Here is a 17,200-nt window from a genome sequence, read left to right as displayed (position 1 = left end):
GTATTTAGTATATGCTAACTATACGTTTAATAATGCTAGGTGCTAGCCAAGCTGGCTCTAGTTTAGCTTCCTGCCAAGCTTCTGGACGCGTAATTTGTTCACGGAGCAGGGTACGCGCACAGGGGGAAGGAGGGGGAGGGAGGAGCAGATTGCAGTTTGATAGACGCATCAGTATCCAATCATTGTGAACGGTCCGTTCACAATGATTGGATACTGTTTTTCCTAGATTGTACGTTCTAGAGGCCACTAAAACTTTTCATATTTGTGTCAAAACTTTTAATTAATTGGTTGCAATGGGGGTGTGAAGAGTATTTCAAGCAATATGTAAAAAAATGTTCCAGAAAAAGATCCCCTACCCCACCTTTAATAAGAGATTTTTATGAATCACACACAAGATAGAGAGATGAATGGAAAGAGAGTCAGTAAAAGTGTAAATTAAATGAAGAACCCAAAAGATAAAAATTATTATAGGTTAAGCATTTCTATAAAATGGCAACATTTAATTTAACACCTACATCATTTGGTGTAAGGTGCAAAAAGCAACATTTATGTCTTTAATCTCTGTTCAACCAGCTTCATCCATAGTTTTAATAGTTTTAATCTCCCTGTAGTGAAAAACTAAAGCATGCTGATTATAAACTCAGTTTTCCAAAGTATTAAAACAGAGCAGAAAAACTAACTTAGAGTTCCAAATTCAGCTACAAAACACTATCTTGATATTGCTCTATTCTGTTTGGGAACTCTTCTCTGTTTTACTGCAAACACTCTGTATTAAAACAACATTTATATCCCTTGGAACTGTAATCTTACAATAAGATTTGCACAAGTGTGACCTTAAAAATCTTTATGAAGCATTACATGTTGAAACATTTCTCAGGCTTTTTTCTTGTATGCTCCTCAGGCTTTCATTAAAAGATTCAAAAGCCCGAGTCTCAAACAGACCCATTTTTTTTTAGCAGGAATTCTGCTTCTTTACAATACTTTTCTTTCATCTTCTTCAAGGAATTAGTGTTTAAAAAGGATTTTTGAATGAAAGAAGATGTAGCCACAGGGAGGGAAAAATGTTTGCTACAGCCTATTCCAAAAAATGGTCTTTGCATGTTCTTTAACCGTATATACATATATAAATTTGTGACACTTCCGTAGAAAACTGGCTATTTAGAGATTAGGCTGATAACACAATTTATAAAATGTTTATCAGAGTCTTGAACAACATGGCAAAGAAGTTACAGCATATAAATCATAAATAGAGGCAAAAACATGCCTTTTGCAGGTGTTTGGGGGCCAAAAGCAAATTCTAACCCATAACAGGTCAACTACCCACATACTGGAGTGATGCTGACAAGTACCTTTCATTGTAGGTGTTCCCTTTTGCCCTTTTCGTCTTTGCCGAGGGGAGTTCAACAGGGCTGCCTGGAAAATATCAACACTACATATCAGCCGAGCAGGGAGCACAAAGATGGTTTCAATAGAGATAGAGACACAGACAATTCATGTTATTGTATTTCTATAATCTCATTGCAATTAAACTGGCTTTCATGAAGCATAAATTAGATTACCTTGTACAACTGGTTTGGGAGCCGATCTTCATCTATTTCTGTAACAAAGCAAACAATCGAGTTAGTAATGGGAACAATAAAACTGGAAAACACATGATCCACTTCAACAAAACTCAAAGGCCCTACATTTGTCTTTATACCAGTTTTAATAGTGCAGTCAGTCTTTTCAGTTCACTATGTGAGTGTAGTTGGAACACTTCTGTGTGTCCAGACAGAGCAGAGGAGAGCAGAGTGGATAAAAGGTGACCTCTAGCCAGATGGTTATCTGATACTCACAAGGTTTCCATTTTTACCAAACACTGGGGGTGGTGTTGATACTTTTGAACATTCACTGCATTCTTATACAACAATATAAACTACCCAACATTATAAGAAATTAATAAATGTCACTACTGATTGATTTCATAATGAGTATTTCTATTTCTTTTTCATATTTCTCTTGTAAATACTTTTACTGAAGCCCATGGGAACTGAAACACTCTTTCTTATTCTAATTTGTGTGTTCTCCTTGTTGGACGCTATCTGTATCACCTCATCCTGGAAAACCACAAATAACCTAAAATATTTTTTTTCGAGGTCAATCAGGACTATGGGAATGTTTACTCTGCGGTTGTGTCACATGATTGTATACATTGCTGTGAAAATAGGAAGGAAATCTAATCTACAGTTGACTTAGTTGAAATCACAAATAGAACAGTAATGTAAAAAATCTTTGAAAATGATTATTTCAAGTCTTGGTAATTAGGAGGAAAAAATACAGTTTCTAACTAACATTCATATTCCATAATTTTTTTGTTCTATGCCACAAAGCAGAAAAAAACTATCTTCCTTTTTAATGAACTATTATTTTTTTATAATCATCCAGCTGTACATTTAAGTGCCAGTATCCCAACTTACATATTCTGATACCCGAGGATTTTTGGAAAAGTATATCTGTGACTTGGTCATGCAGTTTGGAGGTTATAAAAACATTATAAACACAAGACACAAGAAGGGAAGTCTGGCTGTCTTTAGGCACATTCCCACTTTTGGAACCATTTGCAGTTCCTATAACCTTTCTAGGAATAGGGCCGTTTTTTTCCGCATTCGGACATAGAGGAACTAGGGACCACGGCCCTCAGTTCCGATAACCATTTTAGCTCCTTCTCCGAGGCTGGGTCTTTTCTGGGTTTCATAGAAACACATATGACGTAGGTGTTTGGTGGTTGGTAGCTACGCTCCTTGTCAGATTTCCGCATCTTCATGTTCCTAATCTGCTCAACGCAAACAGTAGAATAACGGCTGAAATGTTTACTCATACAACACGGATGGACACAAATAAACATGTCACTGTCACAGACGGTTCCGTCGCATCAGTCCTTATCAAGGTCCCAGCTCATGAGCGAATGCAAAATGAAAAAATTCCCCTGGGGAAGGGCAGTTCATAGAAGGAAATTTGAGGTGGACAGTTCTTAGAACTGCGTTCATAGAACTACATTCTTAGAACTTCTCTGTCCAAATGCGGCTTTTGTTGTGACATCACTCCAGGCCCGTTTCCATGTCAGGAAAAAACAAAAAAACAAATCAAGAGTGTTGTAATGACCTCTTGGTGTCGGGGCGGCTGCACCAATGTCTTTTCTAAACAAAGTAAAATACATTCAATACTTTTTTCAGATGGTGAATGTTACTTTGTAGAGGAAATTGTCAGTTAATATTTATTAAAATTATATTGTACAAACCAAACATCTTTCTGAGCTGAACATGTTTAGACAATTTGACAATGCTGAGTAACTGATAAATGAATTCTGTCTGTTTCATTAAAAACTGCTGATACTGCTGTTTGTGTCTGATAATGAAGTCCTCACTTTTGCTGTCTTAAAAAGAAAATTCGTGTTGACTCCAGACATTGTATTCTTCCTGACAGTATACACATATATATATATATATATATATATATATATATATATATATATATATATATAATGTATATGTATATCTATAGACAGATAGATAGATATTCAAACATACACACATTTATACATCTTGCTCTGATTTCTTCAGTCAGTAAGACAGACCTCTGATTGATCAACATGATCAACCTAATACATGACATTAGTAACAAAACAACTAAATCACTTATTTCAAATCAAATCAAATTTATTTGTATATATAATGTACAAAACAATTCAAAGTGCTTTACATAAAATAAAAGCATTGCAGCAGGGAGTGGAAGAAGCATTAAAAATACATAAAGGAATATAAAGAGAAACAAATAAAATAATTCAAATTAATTTAAAAACAAGAAACAGTCTTGATAAGTTAAAAGATACCGTGCAGATTTCATGCATAGACTCATGAGAAAATAAATGTTTTTAACCTGGATTTAAAAATGTCTCCATTTGGTGAAAGTTTAGTCTCCACTGGCAGTTTGTTCCACTTGTTTGCAGCATAACAGCTAAATGCTGCTTCTCCATGTTTAGTCTGGACTCTGGACTGGACCAGCTGACCTGAGTCCTTGGATCTAAGAGCTCTGCTGGGTTTATATTCTCTGAACATATCACAGATGTATTTTGGGCCTAAACCATTCTGGGATTTGTAAACCATCAGTAGTCTTTTAAAATCTATTCTGTGACTGACTGGAAGCCAGTGTAAAGATTTCAAAACTGGTGTGATGTGTTCAGATCTCTTAGTCCGGGTTAAAACTCTAGCAGCAGCGTTCTGGATGAGCTGCAGATGTTTAATGCTCTTTTTGGGAAGTCCAGTTAAAAGAGCATTACAGTAATCAAGTCTACTGGAGATGAATGCATGGATGAGTTTCTCCTGGTCTTTTTGGGAGAGGAAACCTTTAATTCTGTGGATGTTTCTGAGTTGGTAAAAAGCTGCCTTGGTGACAGCTTTGATGTGGCTGCTGAAAGTCAGATCTGAGTTCATCAACACTTTGAGGTTACGAACTTGATCAGTGATTGTAAGGGGCCGAGTCTCAAGATATTTACCAACGCTGACCCTCTTCTCTTTGATACCAAACAGAATGATCTCAGTTTTTTCTTAATTCAATTGTAGAAGATTCTCTCTCATCCAGGTGTTTACTTCCTCCTGACACTGACACAGTACGTCTGCTGGGCTGCAGTCGTACGGTGACAGAGACACATAAAGTTGTGTATCGTCTGTATAACTGTGATAATTGATGTTAAAGTTCTGCAATATCTGACCCAAAGGGAACTCCTGAGACCCGGCCATTGACTTTTGTCCACTGTAGTGGACATTGGCCCTCATTTATCAAGCCGTCGTAGAAAGCATCGTTGATATGAGCGGAGAACTCGTCGTACGCAGAGGCTCAAGTGAGATTTACAGAACATGCGTACCACACCAATCCCATCGTAAGACCGAGCGGCTGTTGATAAATCCGGCGGCTGAAATCCATCGTAATGATCCTAACCACGCCTTCTACAAAAGGCCGCACCTCTAGAATTTGCGACAGGATAGACGAAAGGCGGCATAGAAACGCTGTCAGCTGTCAACAGCGTTGGCGATGTAAATCGCAGACCGGACGAGTTATGTATTTTCCCCTACTGTGATGGTCAATAAAATGTGATAAACTCCAGATTAAATGAAATCTAAAATTGAACGATGTTTTACTTTTTCTCCAATAAGATCAGGAAGAAGTGGTCCGATATGCAGCTCTCCGACACAGCATGTCACAAACAGGGGGTGGGGGGGGAGGTCCGATCCAGGTTTGGATTTGAGTGCCTTGGAGGAGAGGGTGGCTGGCCTGATCGGAGCTACGTCTTTGCGTATGCGCACTGTTAAAGCGCCTCTCCTGTACGGCTCATAAGCCACTCATCATTTTCCCGAAAGAAATCCTGCCGGTCCCGGAACACTCTCTCGCGCCTGATGCGCGCGTTCAGGTCCTCTAACAAAGCCTAATCTGCCATAGTTTCGCCATTACCGAGCCGCTAGAATCACCTCTTAAATAGGCGGTTGAATAATGAGCCATCACTCTTCCAATTACGGAGTTGTACTTGTTTAATTTATTTAATTTGCATTTATGTTTATATTTATGTTGAAGTCAAATAAAACATGGACCTTCTTTGAAGTGATAAGTCTGTAATTTTAACCAAGGGATTTGTTGCGACTCATGAGGCACGCACTAGTGACGCTGCTGTTTATGTATGCTATTGCAGTCACCGCAAGTCAAAATGGAAAAGTGCGTACACGGCTTCAGACCTGTCGTGGCGATTTCATCTTTCCTGCGCTCACGATGGATTTGATAAATGCCAACCTTTGCACAGAAAAGAACGTACGCACGACCTACGCATGTTTTTCGTCTTACGCAAGTTTGATAAATGAGGGCCATTGTGTTTTTGCAAATATCTCCCCTGTACTTCACAACACTTTAATAAAACCTACTGTTTCTTTAAGAGGAGACCTTGCCTTTTCAAATGATATCACATGACAGGGGGTGTGGCTTTGGGAACTTCCTGATTCTGTCTTGTCAAAATGGCCGAAATTGGGACGACCACATTTTATGGCAGGAGGAAAGGAAAGCATGATATTCATGTGTAAAAAGTTTTTTTAAGTGTTATTTCTTGGTTCCATTTTGAAAGTGAACCCTTTAACAATATATATGTGATTTTTCATGAACATTACTGTATATTTGCTGTGATAAAAATAACAATGAAATGAATGTCCACTGTAGTGTACGTCAGGACTCTGTTTTACTTTTTGGTAGCAGTCCTATGACAGAGGCAGAGAAGATTCATTGAAGGAGACTCAGACATTGATTTGTCAGATGATGAGAGACCAGGGAGAGACCACAAGGAGGATGAGACAGTTGAAAATGGTAGTTCAGAGGAGGAACAGGAGCCAGAGGAGGAGCATCTGAATGAAACCCCTGATGGAGAGAGAGAGGAAGTCAGTCGTCGTGCTCTTTGGGCCAAAACTAACATGTAGGGATATACTGTATAATAATGTGTTACATCTACAGGGAAGTTCTTCCAAATAATATAAAGATTTAAGGCAACACTAACTATTTTTTTTACCTCGGCCCTATAAGTTGGAAGCGAATTGTTCATCATAGAAAACAATAGAGACAGGGATTGCTCCACTGAGCTTTTTTTAGTGTGGTTATGGCCTGAGCAGGGAAGCATAGTGAACTCAGAATGACCTTTCACCCTGTTACAAATTGATGAACAACTGAAATGACTCTGAAAACATTATTGTAAACTTGAACAGACTAATTAGTGTTGCTTTAAACCTCTTTAATCCTCGAGATGCATCTGTGCTCAGTCGTACTGACTGGGGCCCATTGCAGTACTTTGAGCAGTATGTTGATGACCATCTGCTAGGAGATATCTCATCATACACCAACCAACGAATGGTACAAAACACAGGCAGCACCCTCACAACAACACCAGAGGAAGTGATATCTTTCTTTGGTGTTTCAGCCTACATGGCATGCCTTAATTACCCACGCATTAAAATGTACTGGGCAGCCAAAACAAGAGTACCCAATCATTGCAAACTCCATGACACGTGACCGGTTTTTCAAGATCAGATAGTCTATCAAAGCTGTGAATGACCTGGAGGTGCCTGAACCCCAAAAGCAGCAAGATCGACTCTGTAAAGTGAGGCCGGTCATGAATCGTGTTTTGCAAGGTTGCTTGTCTCTGCCCAGGCCAGAAAAGGTCTGTATTGATGAACAGATGATTCCCTTCACCGGCTGGTGCCCTGTTCGTCAGTTCTGTCCAGGAAAGCCCAACCCAACCGGGCTGAAGGTTTTTGTGCTGGCAAGTCCAAATGGCCTAGTCCTGTATTTTGAGACCTACCAAGGAAAAAACACCTTCAAGGACTGTGGCCTGGGAATAGGGGGAAACGCGGTTCTGCGGTTGGCGGAGACGGTACCCAGAGGGACACTGTTGTACTTCGACTGTTATTTCACCAGTGTCAAGCTACTGGATAGTGTCCTAGATAGAGGCCTACTTGCTACAGGAACCATCCAAAGAAACCACATTCCAAAGGAATGCCGTCTCACCCCAGAACCTGCGTTCAAAAAAAAGGAGAGAGGATCATCTGAAAGCGTTGTGCGGAGACCTGGAGACATCGCACTCACCAAATGGTTGGACAACAATCCTGTTGTCATGGCTTCAACTGTCCATGGGGTTGAACCCCAAGATGTCTGTTCCAGATGGTCAAAAAAAGAGAAAAGGCCTCTCCAAGTCCCCAGACCTGCAGTGGTGCAGCAATACAATAGCAACATGGGAGGGGTGGACATGTGCGATCGAATGCTGAGTTTTTACAGAATGTCCAGCTGCACAAGGAAGTGGACAATCCGAACCATTCTCCATATGATTGATTTGGCCATCACCAACTCCTGGATACAATACAGGCAAGACAGCCGGGCCTTGAAGCGACCAACAAACAAAACAGCTCAATATCTGGACTTCAAGATTCTTTTGGCTGAGGAGCTGAAATCCCAGGCACAGTCACACCAAGAAGGTGACAACGACTCAAGTGATGAAGAATGCGGCCCCGTACCGAAGAAAAGGAGAGCCCACCCTGATGAATGGGTCAGAAAATATGGTGCAATCCATCTACCAGAGATGGCAGACCTGCCAAATGCAGCCAGATGCCGAATGCCTGGATGCAAAAGTAGAACATACATCCGTTGCATAAAATGTGACATGTTTCTCTGCGTCAGCAAAAAATCTGATTGTTTCATCAGATACCATGTGGGTAAAATTTAAAACAATATGAAAAAAAGTCAATCAGAAGTGAAAAATGAGTTCAATAGTGAAACACATGACTTAAAAACAGAATGTAAACAGACAACAAATGAAATGAAAAGTCATCGTTCTGTGTTCCTGATATGCTGTATATTCAGAACAATTAAATCCCGACGTCCACTATAGTGGACAAGCCATAAAATGTTAATAAAATGTGTTTTTTGAAAAAAAGTGTCTGAATTGTGTTTACTGAAGCCCAAATACAAAGTTAATATAAGAAAAGTCAAAATTGAAGAACATTTTTTTTCTCCGGGTCTCAAGTTAAACAGAAGAGGTCCAAGAATTGACCCCTGGGGGACTCCACAAGTCATGGCCACTCGCTCAGATTCATAGCTGCCAATTGTAACAAATTAACTCCGGCCTTCTAAATAGGACCTGAACCAGTTCAGGACCGCTCCAGGAAGTCCAATCCAGTTTTCCAGCCTGTGCAACAGAATTCTGTGGACCTCAGCGCTGCGTTTCAGCACTGAGGTCCAACAGAACCAGGACTGAAACATTACCAGAATCAGTATTCAACCTGATGTTGTTTAACACTTTAACCAGAGCTGTTTCAGTGCTGTGATGACGTCTGAAGACTGATTGAAAGTTATCAAGACTTCCACTTTCATTCAAAAAGTCGTTGAGCTGGTTAAATACAACTTTCTCAATAATCTTAGATATAAAAGAGAGGTTAGAGACAGGTCTGTAGTTGTTCATCATAGAGGCGTCTAGAGTTCTCTTCTTTAGGAGTGGCTTAATGGCAGCTGTCTTTAGTGACTTGGGAAAAATGCCTGATGTCAGTGAGCTGTTAACTATTTGTAGGAGATCACTTTCTACTGAGGTAAAACAGTTTTTAAAAAGTCAGATGGTATTACGTCCAGAGCTCAAGTTGTTGATTTCAGATGCCGAACTGTTTCCTCTAAGATTTTTAAATCAACAATATTAAATTGTGACATAACGTCAGATTTATTTCTAGGTTTTAGACACAGATTAGTTTTCTTGTTTGACTGTGTATTCAGTAAGAAATATTAAGCTCATGTGTCTGTTACAGGATGAAAATGAGTTCAATAAAAAAAAAGTAAATTTGTGAAACATGAATCTGTGTGAATCACCATATCAAAGAGTCAAAACAGAAGAAAAAATTCAGTTGACTGCTGTACAGGGAAGCCATTAACTGTGATCAATACTGAGGCTCTTGAGCCTGCATCCAAATCTGTGTGTCATAGCCTTGAAACTGTTTTTTTTTTTTTCTAGGACACCACCTCGTTGCTTGGCAACCTATGCATCCCTGGGCACTGTCAATGCAGTGTGTGTGTGTTTGGGTTAGTGTGCATGTGTGCCAGTGCATGTGCATATAATATAACTACTTAAAAGTATGCACAAGGCTGTTTCAACTGCCTGTGATGTCCTTGTTTTTTTCCCCTAAGTTCTGCCTTTTCTCTCTGCACCAAACATAAAAAGAGGTAAATAAAAACTCAACTTAAAACATTACTTTTCATCTTGGGAAGGGTTCCACTTTATAAGGCAAAGCTTTAAAGTGAATCTTGTTTTAGCATCTTGAAAGGATTTGAAAGGTTTAATGTTAACTTAATTGATTCTATTTGAAATCAGTTCCTAAAAAAAACAAGTAATAGACTGTATATTAGTGATTGTTTCTAAATCTTATGAAGATTTGACATACACATGCCAAACAATCTGGAATTAATTTCAGCCCATTGCAAAAAATGCTTGTTTTGCAATGGCTATAGGAATGTGAATTAAAGTATGCTTTATTAATGCTCATTTAAAAGAAATGTATGTGTTACAGTATAAGGAGTTAAACGATGTAACAGCTTGGAGTGAAAAATGTGTGATACAGTTTCTGAGTTCAAAAATTTAAATTTGATGTAAAAAACACAATCCTAAACACAATTACAAAAATAAATCTTTTTTTCAGGTATGTTATTAAATTAATATGGTGAAGTGTATTACACAAAATCAGCATAACATTTGGAAAAAAGACCACAGTCTGGGTCAAGAATGAATATTGTGTTTTGAAGAAGAGGCACATGTTAGCTCCCCTGTTTTATGTTAATGTTGTTATTAGTGTGTGTGACTGTAATTGGCCGAGGCTGAGTAGTAGTGGCATACTTTGTATATACTGACAAGACCTCTCTATTCTGAGAGGTTTCGCTCACTTTTGTCAGTATTTGAAACGTTGGATAAATCCAATTGCCTGGAAAGGGTTTCAATCTTTTTCAATGAACTTACAGACATCTTCCATTTCAGTAGTGAATTACATTAAAATACTGCTCTAGTGGCAATTTTGGCACACTAACAGTATCAGACATATTAATTTTTTTTAAATTGGATGGCATTTATTAGTTTATATCATTACTTCACGACTGGACTGCTGTAATTCTTTATTATTAAAAAAAAATTCTCAAAACCCAAAAATTCTCTGAAAAACCTCCAGATGATCCAAAATGCTGCAGCCAGAGTTCTGATGGAATAGAATTGAACACAGTTGTCCTCACATATAAAGCTCTTAATGGCCACGCTACATCATATCTTAAAGATCTCAAGTTTACTTGTGGTTCCAAGAATTTCTTAAAGTAAAATGTGAGGCAGAGACTTCAGTTATCAGGTTGTTCTCTTGTGGAACCAGCTGCCAGCTTTTGTTCGGGAAGCAGAAACACTCTATCTATTTACTTATAACTTTCCTTATTGATAATGTTTATAGTTAGGGATTGGTCAGGTGACCCTGAACATCCATAGTTATGCTACCATAGGCCTAGACTGCTGAGGGACCTCCAATGATGTATATTTCTTGCTGGATGTGGTTCAGTATGATTGTGTATCCTGCGGGGTCACAAGTGGGTAGCTCTAAGAACATGTGTTCACACCTGGTGTTAAATGCAGCCTAAAATGCATTTTGAATGATCACTTGTGATCATATCTCTTATATCCACTCCATATACAAATGAAGGTTAACATGTAGGCTGCGTCAGCTCTCAGCTGAGTGACACAAGCAGGACATCAGCACTACTTCTGATGTTTCTGCTAAATTACAAATGCATTCAGTAACTGATCTATATTATTATTCAGAAATAACAAGTTTCAGATTTGCCTGAGTCCCCTAAAGTGTATCATGGAATTATCACCAAATATTACATTAATCTCAATTATGTAACATACGCAAAATGAGAGAGGTAAAGGAGCATTAGATAAATTATTCATTAAAGAGCTGACTGTCAGTGCACCTCTGCTGATAAAGACACACAATGAAGTTTTTAATCCTTAAAATTCCGACAGATGACAATTGGGCTTTCAGCTGTTTCCTACACAACTTTACACTCCACACAAGTGCTGTATAGAAGTGGAAGCACATGCGGTATACCACAGAAAAACTAAAGCTCTTTTGATCTGATTGATGGAAAGCATTTTACAATATGTTTACCTCAGCGGATACTATCAATGCCAATTACAATCAAAACACGGATTACAATTTAGGCAACTCACGTAATGCCTCCTGTTGATTGATACTTGCCAGACAAAAAATATCCTTCCTAGTTGACAAGGGAACTAAGAAAGTCTTTCAGAAAGACTTCTAGCCCTAAAAAACAAACATTTCTTCAATGTGTTCCCACAAGTTGTCGGCGCAGCACTTCAAAGTAACCTGCAGCGGTGTATCTGTCGTGCATTTTTTTGTTTGTACTGGCAAGAAACTGTGCGCTCATCTTCTGCCATCTGCACATCGAACCAGCGATAAACTGTCTTGTTTGGTGCAAGCTCCATTAAAAAGTGACTCCCAGGACCAAACCAGAGCTTTGCCCCTCTGCCGACAGCTGATAGGTTCAGTGTTTCACACAAAAGATGAGTATGAGGTTTTCTTTGATACATTCTGTGAATTTTGAAGCTGCTTTTCACAGAATCTTTTTTTTTTTTAATAAGAAACTGGGAGATAGAGAAAAAAAACATCTTGGTGGTTGCATGTAGTCATGTCAGGTCAGTAGGTGGTCCTTCAAAGTACCCTATGACACTTTGTGTTCAGACTGCTAAACGGATGAGGGTAACTTTGTCCAAAACCGCCTCTGAATGTGACCTAAGCTATCCGATCTGAATGCACCCTCAATCTGTCCTGAGGGCGTTCACATAATCTCACATGTTCATGCCAAATGTAAACAGTTACATTACTATTAGACATGTTTGTATAATAAAAGATAGAATCAAACTGGGGCTTAAGATTTGATCCGTTTTACTCAATATTTATGCTACTTGTGTGATGGATAGATGTAGTGAGGTGAAAAATCCTCGCTGTGAGCTTACTTTGATTTGAACAAACAATATAAGATGTGATTTAAAAAAAAAAACATTTGTGTCAAGAAACATAAAACATGGTTTCACATGGCTGACTTTTAGTGTGTGCAGCCCCTGTGTGCTGCAGAATGAGATAAAAGGTCAATAGAAAAGTCTATCCAGCAGTGATGAGTCTATCACTACAACTCCCAGCTGACTGATTATCTGACAACAATCCAAATGAGAACAGTTGGTCCTCTGAATCCAAGACAAGCCATTTCATTGCTTCTGTGTTTCAGCTATAAACTGATGTCAGCCGAGAGTTCCCCAACAGCACTTCATAAAAAAAAATGAGTAAAATAAATCCTTGCACAGTGTATTATTAAAAAAAAGAAGTAGAAAGGCAGTTTGTGAGTGTTCTGAAGGGCTGTTTGATCATTGTTCTTCTCGCAGTGTTGCTAAGAGCAAAGAAAGAGGGGGAGGATGGTTTTCTTCTTTTTATTTTGCATACATAGCAACAAGCAGGTCCTTTCTTTTAATTTTAAACTAAGTATTGTTCTTTGCCCCTCGCATTATACATGCTGAACAAAGGAGCCACTGAAAGCACGGATGCAGATACGATGCAGATACAATTCCATTTCAACAGGGGCAAAGCCAAATTAAGTTACTATGATAGAATTAAAAAAATGTCTTGACATGACATTGTAAAGCTCTAAAATGGCAACTAATGAGACCTTCATATGGCAATTATTCTATATCAATAAAATATATTTATGTCCATGTGTCCTTATTTTTTCAGGAGAAAATAGATTTTTAGTGAAATGAATTTCAAATCAAGTTCCTAAAAAAGGATGTTTTTACACTTTGGTTTTAGGAATATTTAACTGTCTAACTCCTAGTAGAAACAGAACACCATAAGGTGCCTTGATGGCCACAAGATTTAATTTAAGATAACAACTTCATGGTTTTTAATGGCCCTGGTAACAATCTGCCTTTCTTCTCCTTCCTCTCATTCCTGTATCATCCTTAGTGCTTATTTATAAAAGTGCTGAATATAAACTTTCAAAAATAAGAAATGAGGACATCTTAGAGAACAAGGATGCACAATATCTGTCCTGAAAACTAAAGACTCAATTTACATATGAATTAGCCTTTTGCACAAGTCTTTCTTCATTCTTGCATTCATCAGCAAACTCGTCACATCTGCCATCTGGAATAATCACATTCAACTCCTTTTTATTTTTATCAACCCTACCCTGCTCAACTTCTTCTTTTCTGTGTTTTTCTGGCTAATCGGCAGATATTCCAAGAAATTCACTGGAGCAGGTACACCAAGCAATAGTATTTTCACTTTAGCATTCCCAAATGAACCATAATACTTTAGCTTTTTCCTCGTGTTTTTCACCATTCGGTCTTTTCTTTTGCTTTCGCTAGGTCTTTATGCTTCACCCCTACTTGATCAAGGTCAGGCAACAAAGTTTCAAAGGTAGATTTAAGGGGTAAAAACTGCTTGGATAAGAGTTAGAAATAAAAGTTAACTGGTTCAGGTATGGAAAAGATCATGGTTTAGGCTAAAATACATCCTTTCATATTCTTATAGTTACATTACCACACAGCATCTTATTGTTTACACAAGAATTCGTTATTTGAGTGAGTTGGCAGAGTAGGTAGCTCCTTGTCAAAATAATTAGCAAGATTCTGCTCTGGTAAAACATACAGAATAGTCCTGATAACAATTAGATTTACTGGCTCTGCAACGATTTAGTCTAACCGCCCAAATTATTTTGTTATCCCACCTCATGCTCATTACTAGGTATTGTTCATTACTTTCAGATCATCTTTTCTCACAGAAATATTTTAATCTATTTTGTGCAACATTTTGAAAAACAAATAAATCATACTATGGTCATATTTTTACCGTTTTGGTCAATCTTTTAATTTGTGCATCATAAATAATGATATTATGCACTCCATTTGTAAGTTTGCTCTCACTTCCCGCACACCTGCTTTCAGGCTAGTTTCTAATGTGTCTTGACAGCAAACACTCCAAAAACAGTTGTTGGTGGTGCTGGTTCTTGTCTAGGTTAAGTGCCTCAAAGGGAACTTAATAAAGTGACCACATGGTTATACCAACTCAGCAAAACATCAAAACAGAACTCAATTGAGAACACTATTATAACACCTATCATTTATCATACTGTATTAATAGATTAATATAATATTCCCTTTTCTCCAGCTTTGTTTGATCTAAGTCAAGCTGTCTTCTTGTCTCTCCCCAGTTATCAGTGAAGTAAAAATAAATCCCCCTAAAAACTAGAGAAAATTCAAAGCACCCTCTTCTAAAGATTCTTCCTCATTACTTAGCCTGCAACCTGGATTTTTGTAGTGCCTGTTTCTCTGATGTGCTTTGGGGTCCATAAAGCTCAGAGCAGAACAATCTGCAGCACATTTAATAATGCAGGTCTGTGTGTGATGCTGGGTACACCATTACTGCACCAGCAAAGCTCCTCTCCCTCATCATCATATCTATTCCTCCCCATCCCCCTCCCTTTTGGCACATCCCATTTCCCTCTCTGCCTTACACACACACACATACATAAAGATCGTGCCAATGCATCTGATTCAGCGTCTGTTATTTCCTCTGCTAGCCTGATTTCATCTCACTGTCTCAGTCTTCAGTTTTGTTTTAATATCTCCACATATTTTTGACTGGCATGGCTGTCTATGTATTTCAAGTTCTGAAGGCACACACACACACTCGTTTGATGAAGTGCAAACCTGTGTGAAATTAAACACAAGCCCATCGAGAGACAAGTCACACAACTGCCCTGAAGGAAAAACACATTATTCCTTAAACATGTCTTTCATTCTAGTGTAACTGAGGTCACCATCCAGTTGGGGCCAAGATTGATGAGTTTATTCATTCCCAGGGGAAAGGTGTTATTATTTCTGAAATAATGAGAGAAAGTTTAAAGGATAAAAAGTGCTTTCCATGTAAAACAGCATCAATAGAAAGCAGATTAAATCTGGCCCATTAATGTCAACTGTTATAAACGTTCTTGTTGTTATTTTAAAGATTTTAATGTCCAGGTAAATAGTTTTGACTTGCCCTGCTCTCAGGGGTGGACATTATCTATGCATTCAATGAATTAGGTGGTGAAATATAAATATGTATAGTTTTGGAAAAGATGATGTTGAAAAAATAAATAAATAAAAGAACATTTGAACACAAACCTAATCCATATGACAGTTTATCATAACTACTTTAAGGTTAGCTAAGTATAACACAATACAGTGTTTCCCACACATAGGCTGTGTTCGAAACCGCCTACTTCTCCTACTATTCCTACTAGTCCTACTTTTTTAAGTTCCCGGATGTACACTAGATGCATACTAGATTCGCCGAAATGTTGAGTATTCATCATGAGGTTACTTGTCACACTCAAACTACCCAAGATGCAACGCAACGTGACGTTGCCCATCGCCATTTGAACGGTCAAATTCCGTTAAAGGTAGGGTAGGAGATCCTGGATTTTGAGTCCAGCGAAGCTGCATTTTGAAAATACACAGGTAAAAAGTCCCAACCCTTTTCCTCACTTTCCCCCCCGAAGGCACGCCTCTAGAGTACATGAACGCGCACGAGCACGAAGGTGCACGAGCGCTGTTCTGACAGCAAGCATCGATCGTTGCCGTATTTAGTATTTAGTATATGCTAACTATACGTTTAATAATGCTAGGTGCTAGCCAAGCTGGCTCTAGTTTAGCTTCCTGCCAAGCTTCTGGACGCGTAATTTGTTCACGGAGCAGGGTACGCGCACAGGGGGAAGGAGGGGGAGGGAGGAGCAGATTGCAGTTTGATAGACGCATCAGTATCCAATCATTGTGAACGGTCCGTTCACAATGATTGGATACTGTTTTTCCTAGATTGTACGTTCTAGAGGCCACTAAAACTTTTCATATTTGTGTCAAAACTTTTAATTAATTGGTTGCAATGGGGGTGTGAAGAGTATTTCAAGCAATATGTAAAAAAATGTTCCAGAAAAAGATCCCCTACCCCGCCTTTAACGGGACGAGAGCAGTCAAAACGGCATAACCGGAAGTGCGTTGCTCACTGCGGCTAGCTTTAGCAGCGCCGAATTTGTGGGAACAAAATTGTAAATAGCTGGTATTTTGTCAGATTTTCAACACCTTGGGGGTCTAAATGACTACTTTCTCGCCTGAAAATGTTTCAAATGTTGCTAAAGTTATATATTTACAGAGTTTATAGCTTAAGCGAAATCAGCTTTTCAGGCTGGCTGATTTCGGCTCGGGCAGGAGTGGAGTGCACTGTGTGTAAACGCTCTGCATACTGTCTGATCGATCAGTATGCCGTTTTCAAGTATGTAGTATGTAGTAGGCGGTTTCGAACACAGCCATAGACTAATTCGTGGCGGTGCGCCACAGATTAAACACCGGCCGCCACATATTGCGTTTCGTTATTATTATTTTTTTTAACGCTATTTAAAAAATACTCATATTCGTTAAGTTGCATTTCCTTTCCCTGCTCTCCCTCCGTCTCTCTGTCCCTCGCGTCTCTCTCGCATAGCCTACTCACACACACAGCCCCTCCCCTCCGTGCTTCCC

General features: G+C 38.8%; 1 protein-coding gene across 1 annotated transcript in view; it reads right to left on the bottom strand.

The window, feature by feature from the left end:
- Positions 1-17,200, bottom strand: part of LOC142377370 (protein phosphatase 1 regulatory subunit 1A-like) — a 45,881-nt gene that overhangs the window by 11,687 nt on the left and 16,994 nt on the right. Inside the window, exons 4-5 of the mRNA XM_075461407.1 lie at positions 1,560-1,597; positions 1,350-1,413 (exon numbers count right to left, since the gene is read on the bottom strand). Of these exons, the coding sequence (XP_075317522.1) occupies positions 1,350-1,413; positions 1,560-1,597 (102 nt within the window). The remainder of the gene's footprint in view (positions 1-1,349; positions 1,414-1,559; positions 1,598-17,200) is intronic.

Source organism: Odontesthes bonariensis, chromosome 3, assembly GCF_027942865.1.
Source record: "Odontesthes bonariensis isolate fOdoBon6 chromosome 3, fOdoBon6.hap1, whole genome shotgun sequence".
NCBI lineage: Eukaryota > Metazoa > Chordata > Actinopteri > Atheriniformes > Atherinopsidae > Odontesthes > Odontesthes bonariensis.
The sequence above is the reverse complement of the archived record's forward strand: the minus strand, read 5'-3'. Positions and strand labels throughout refer to the sequence as shown.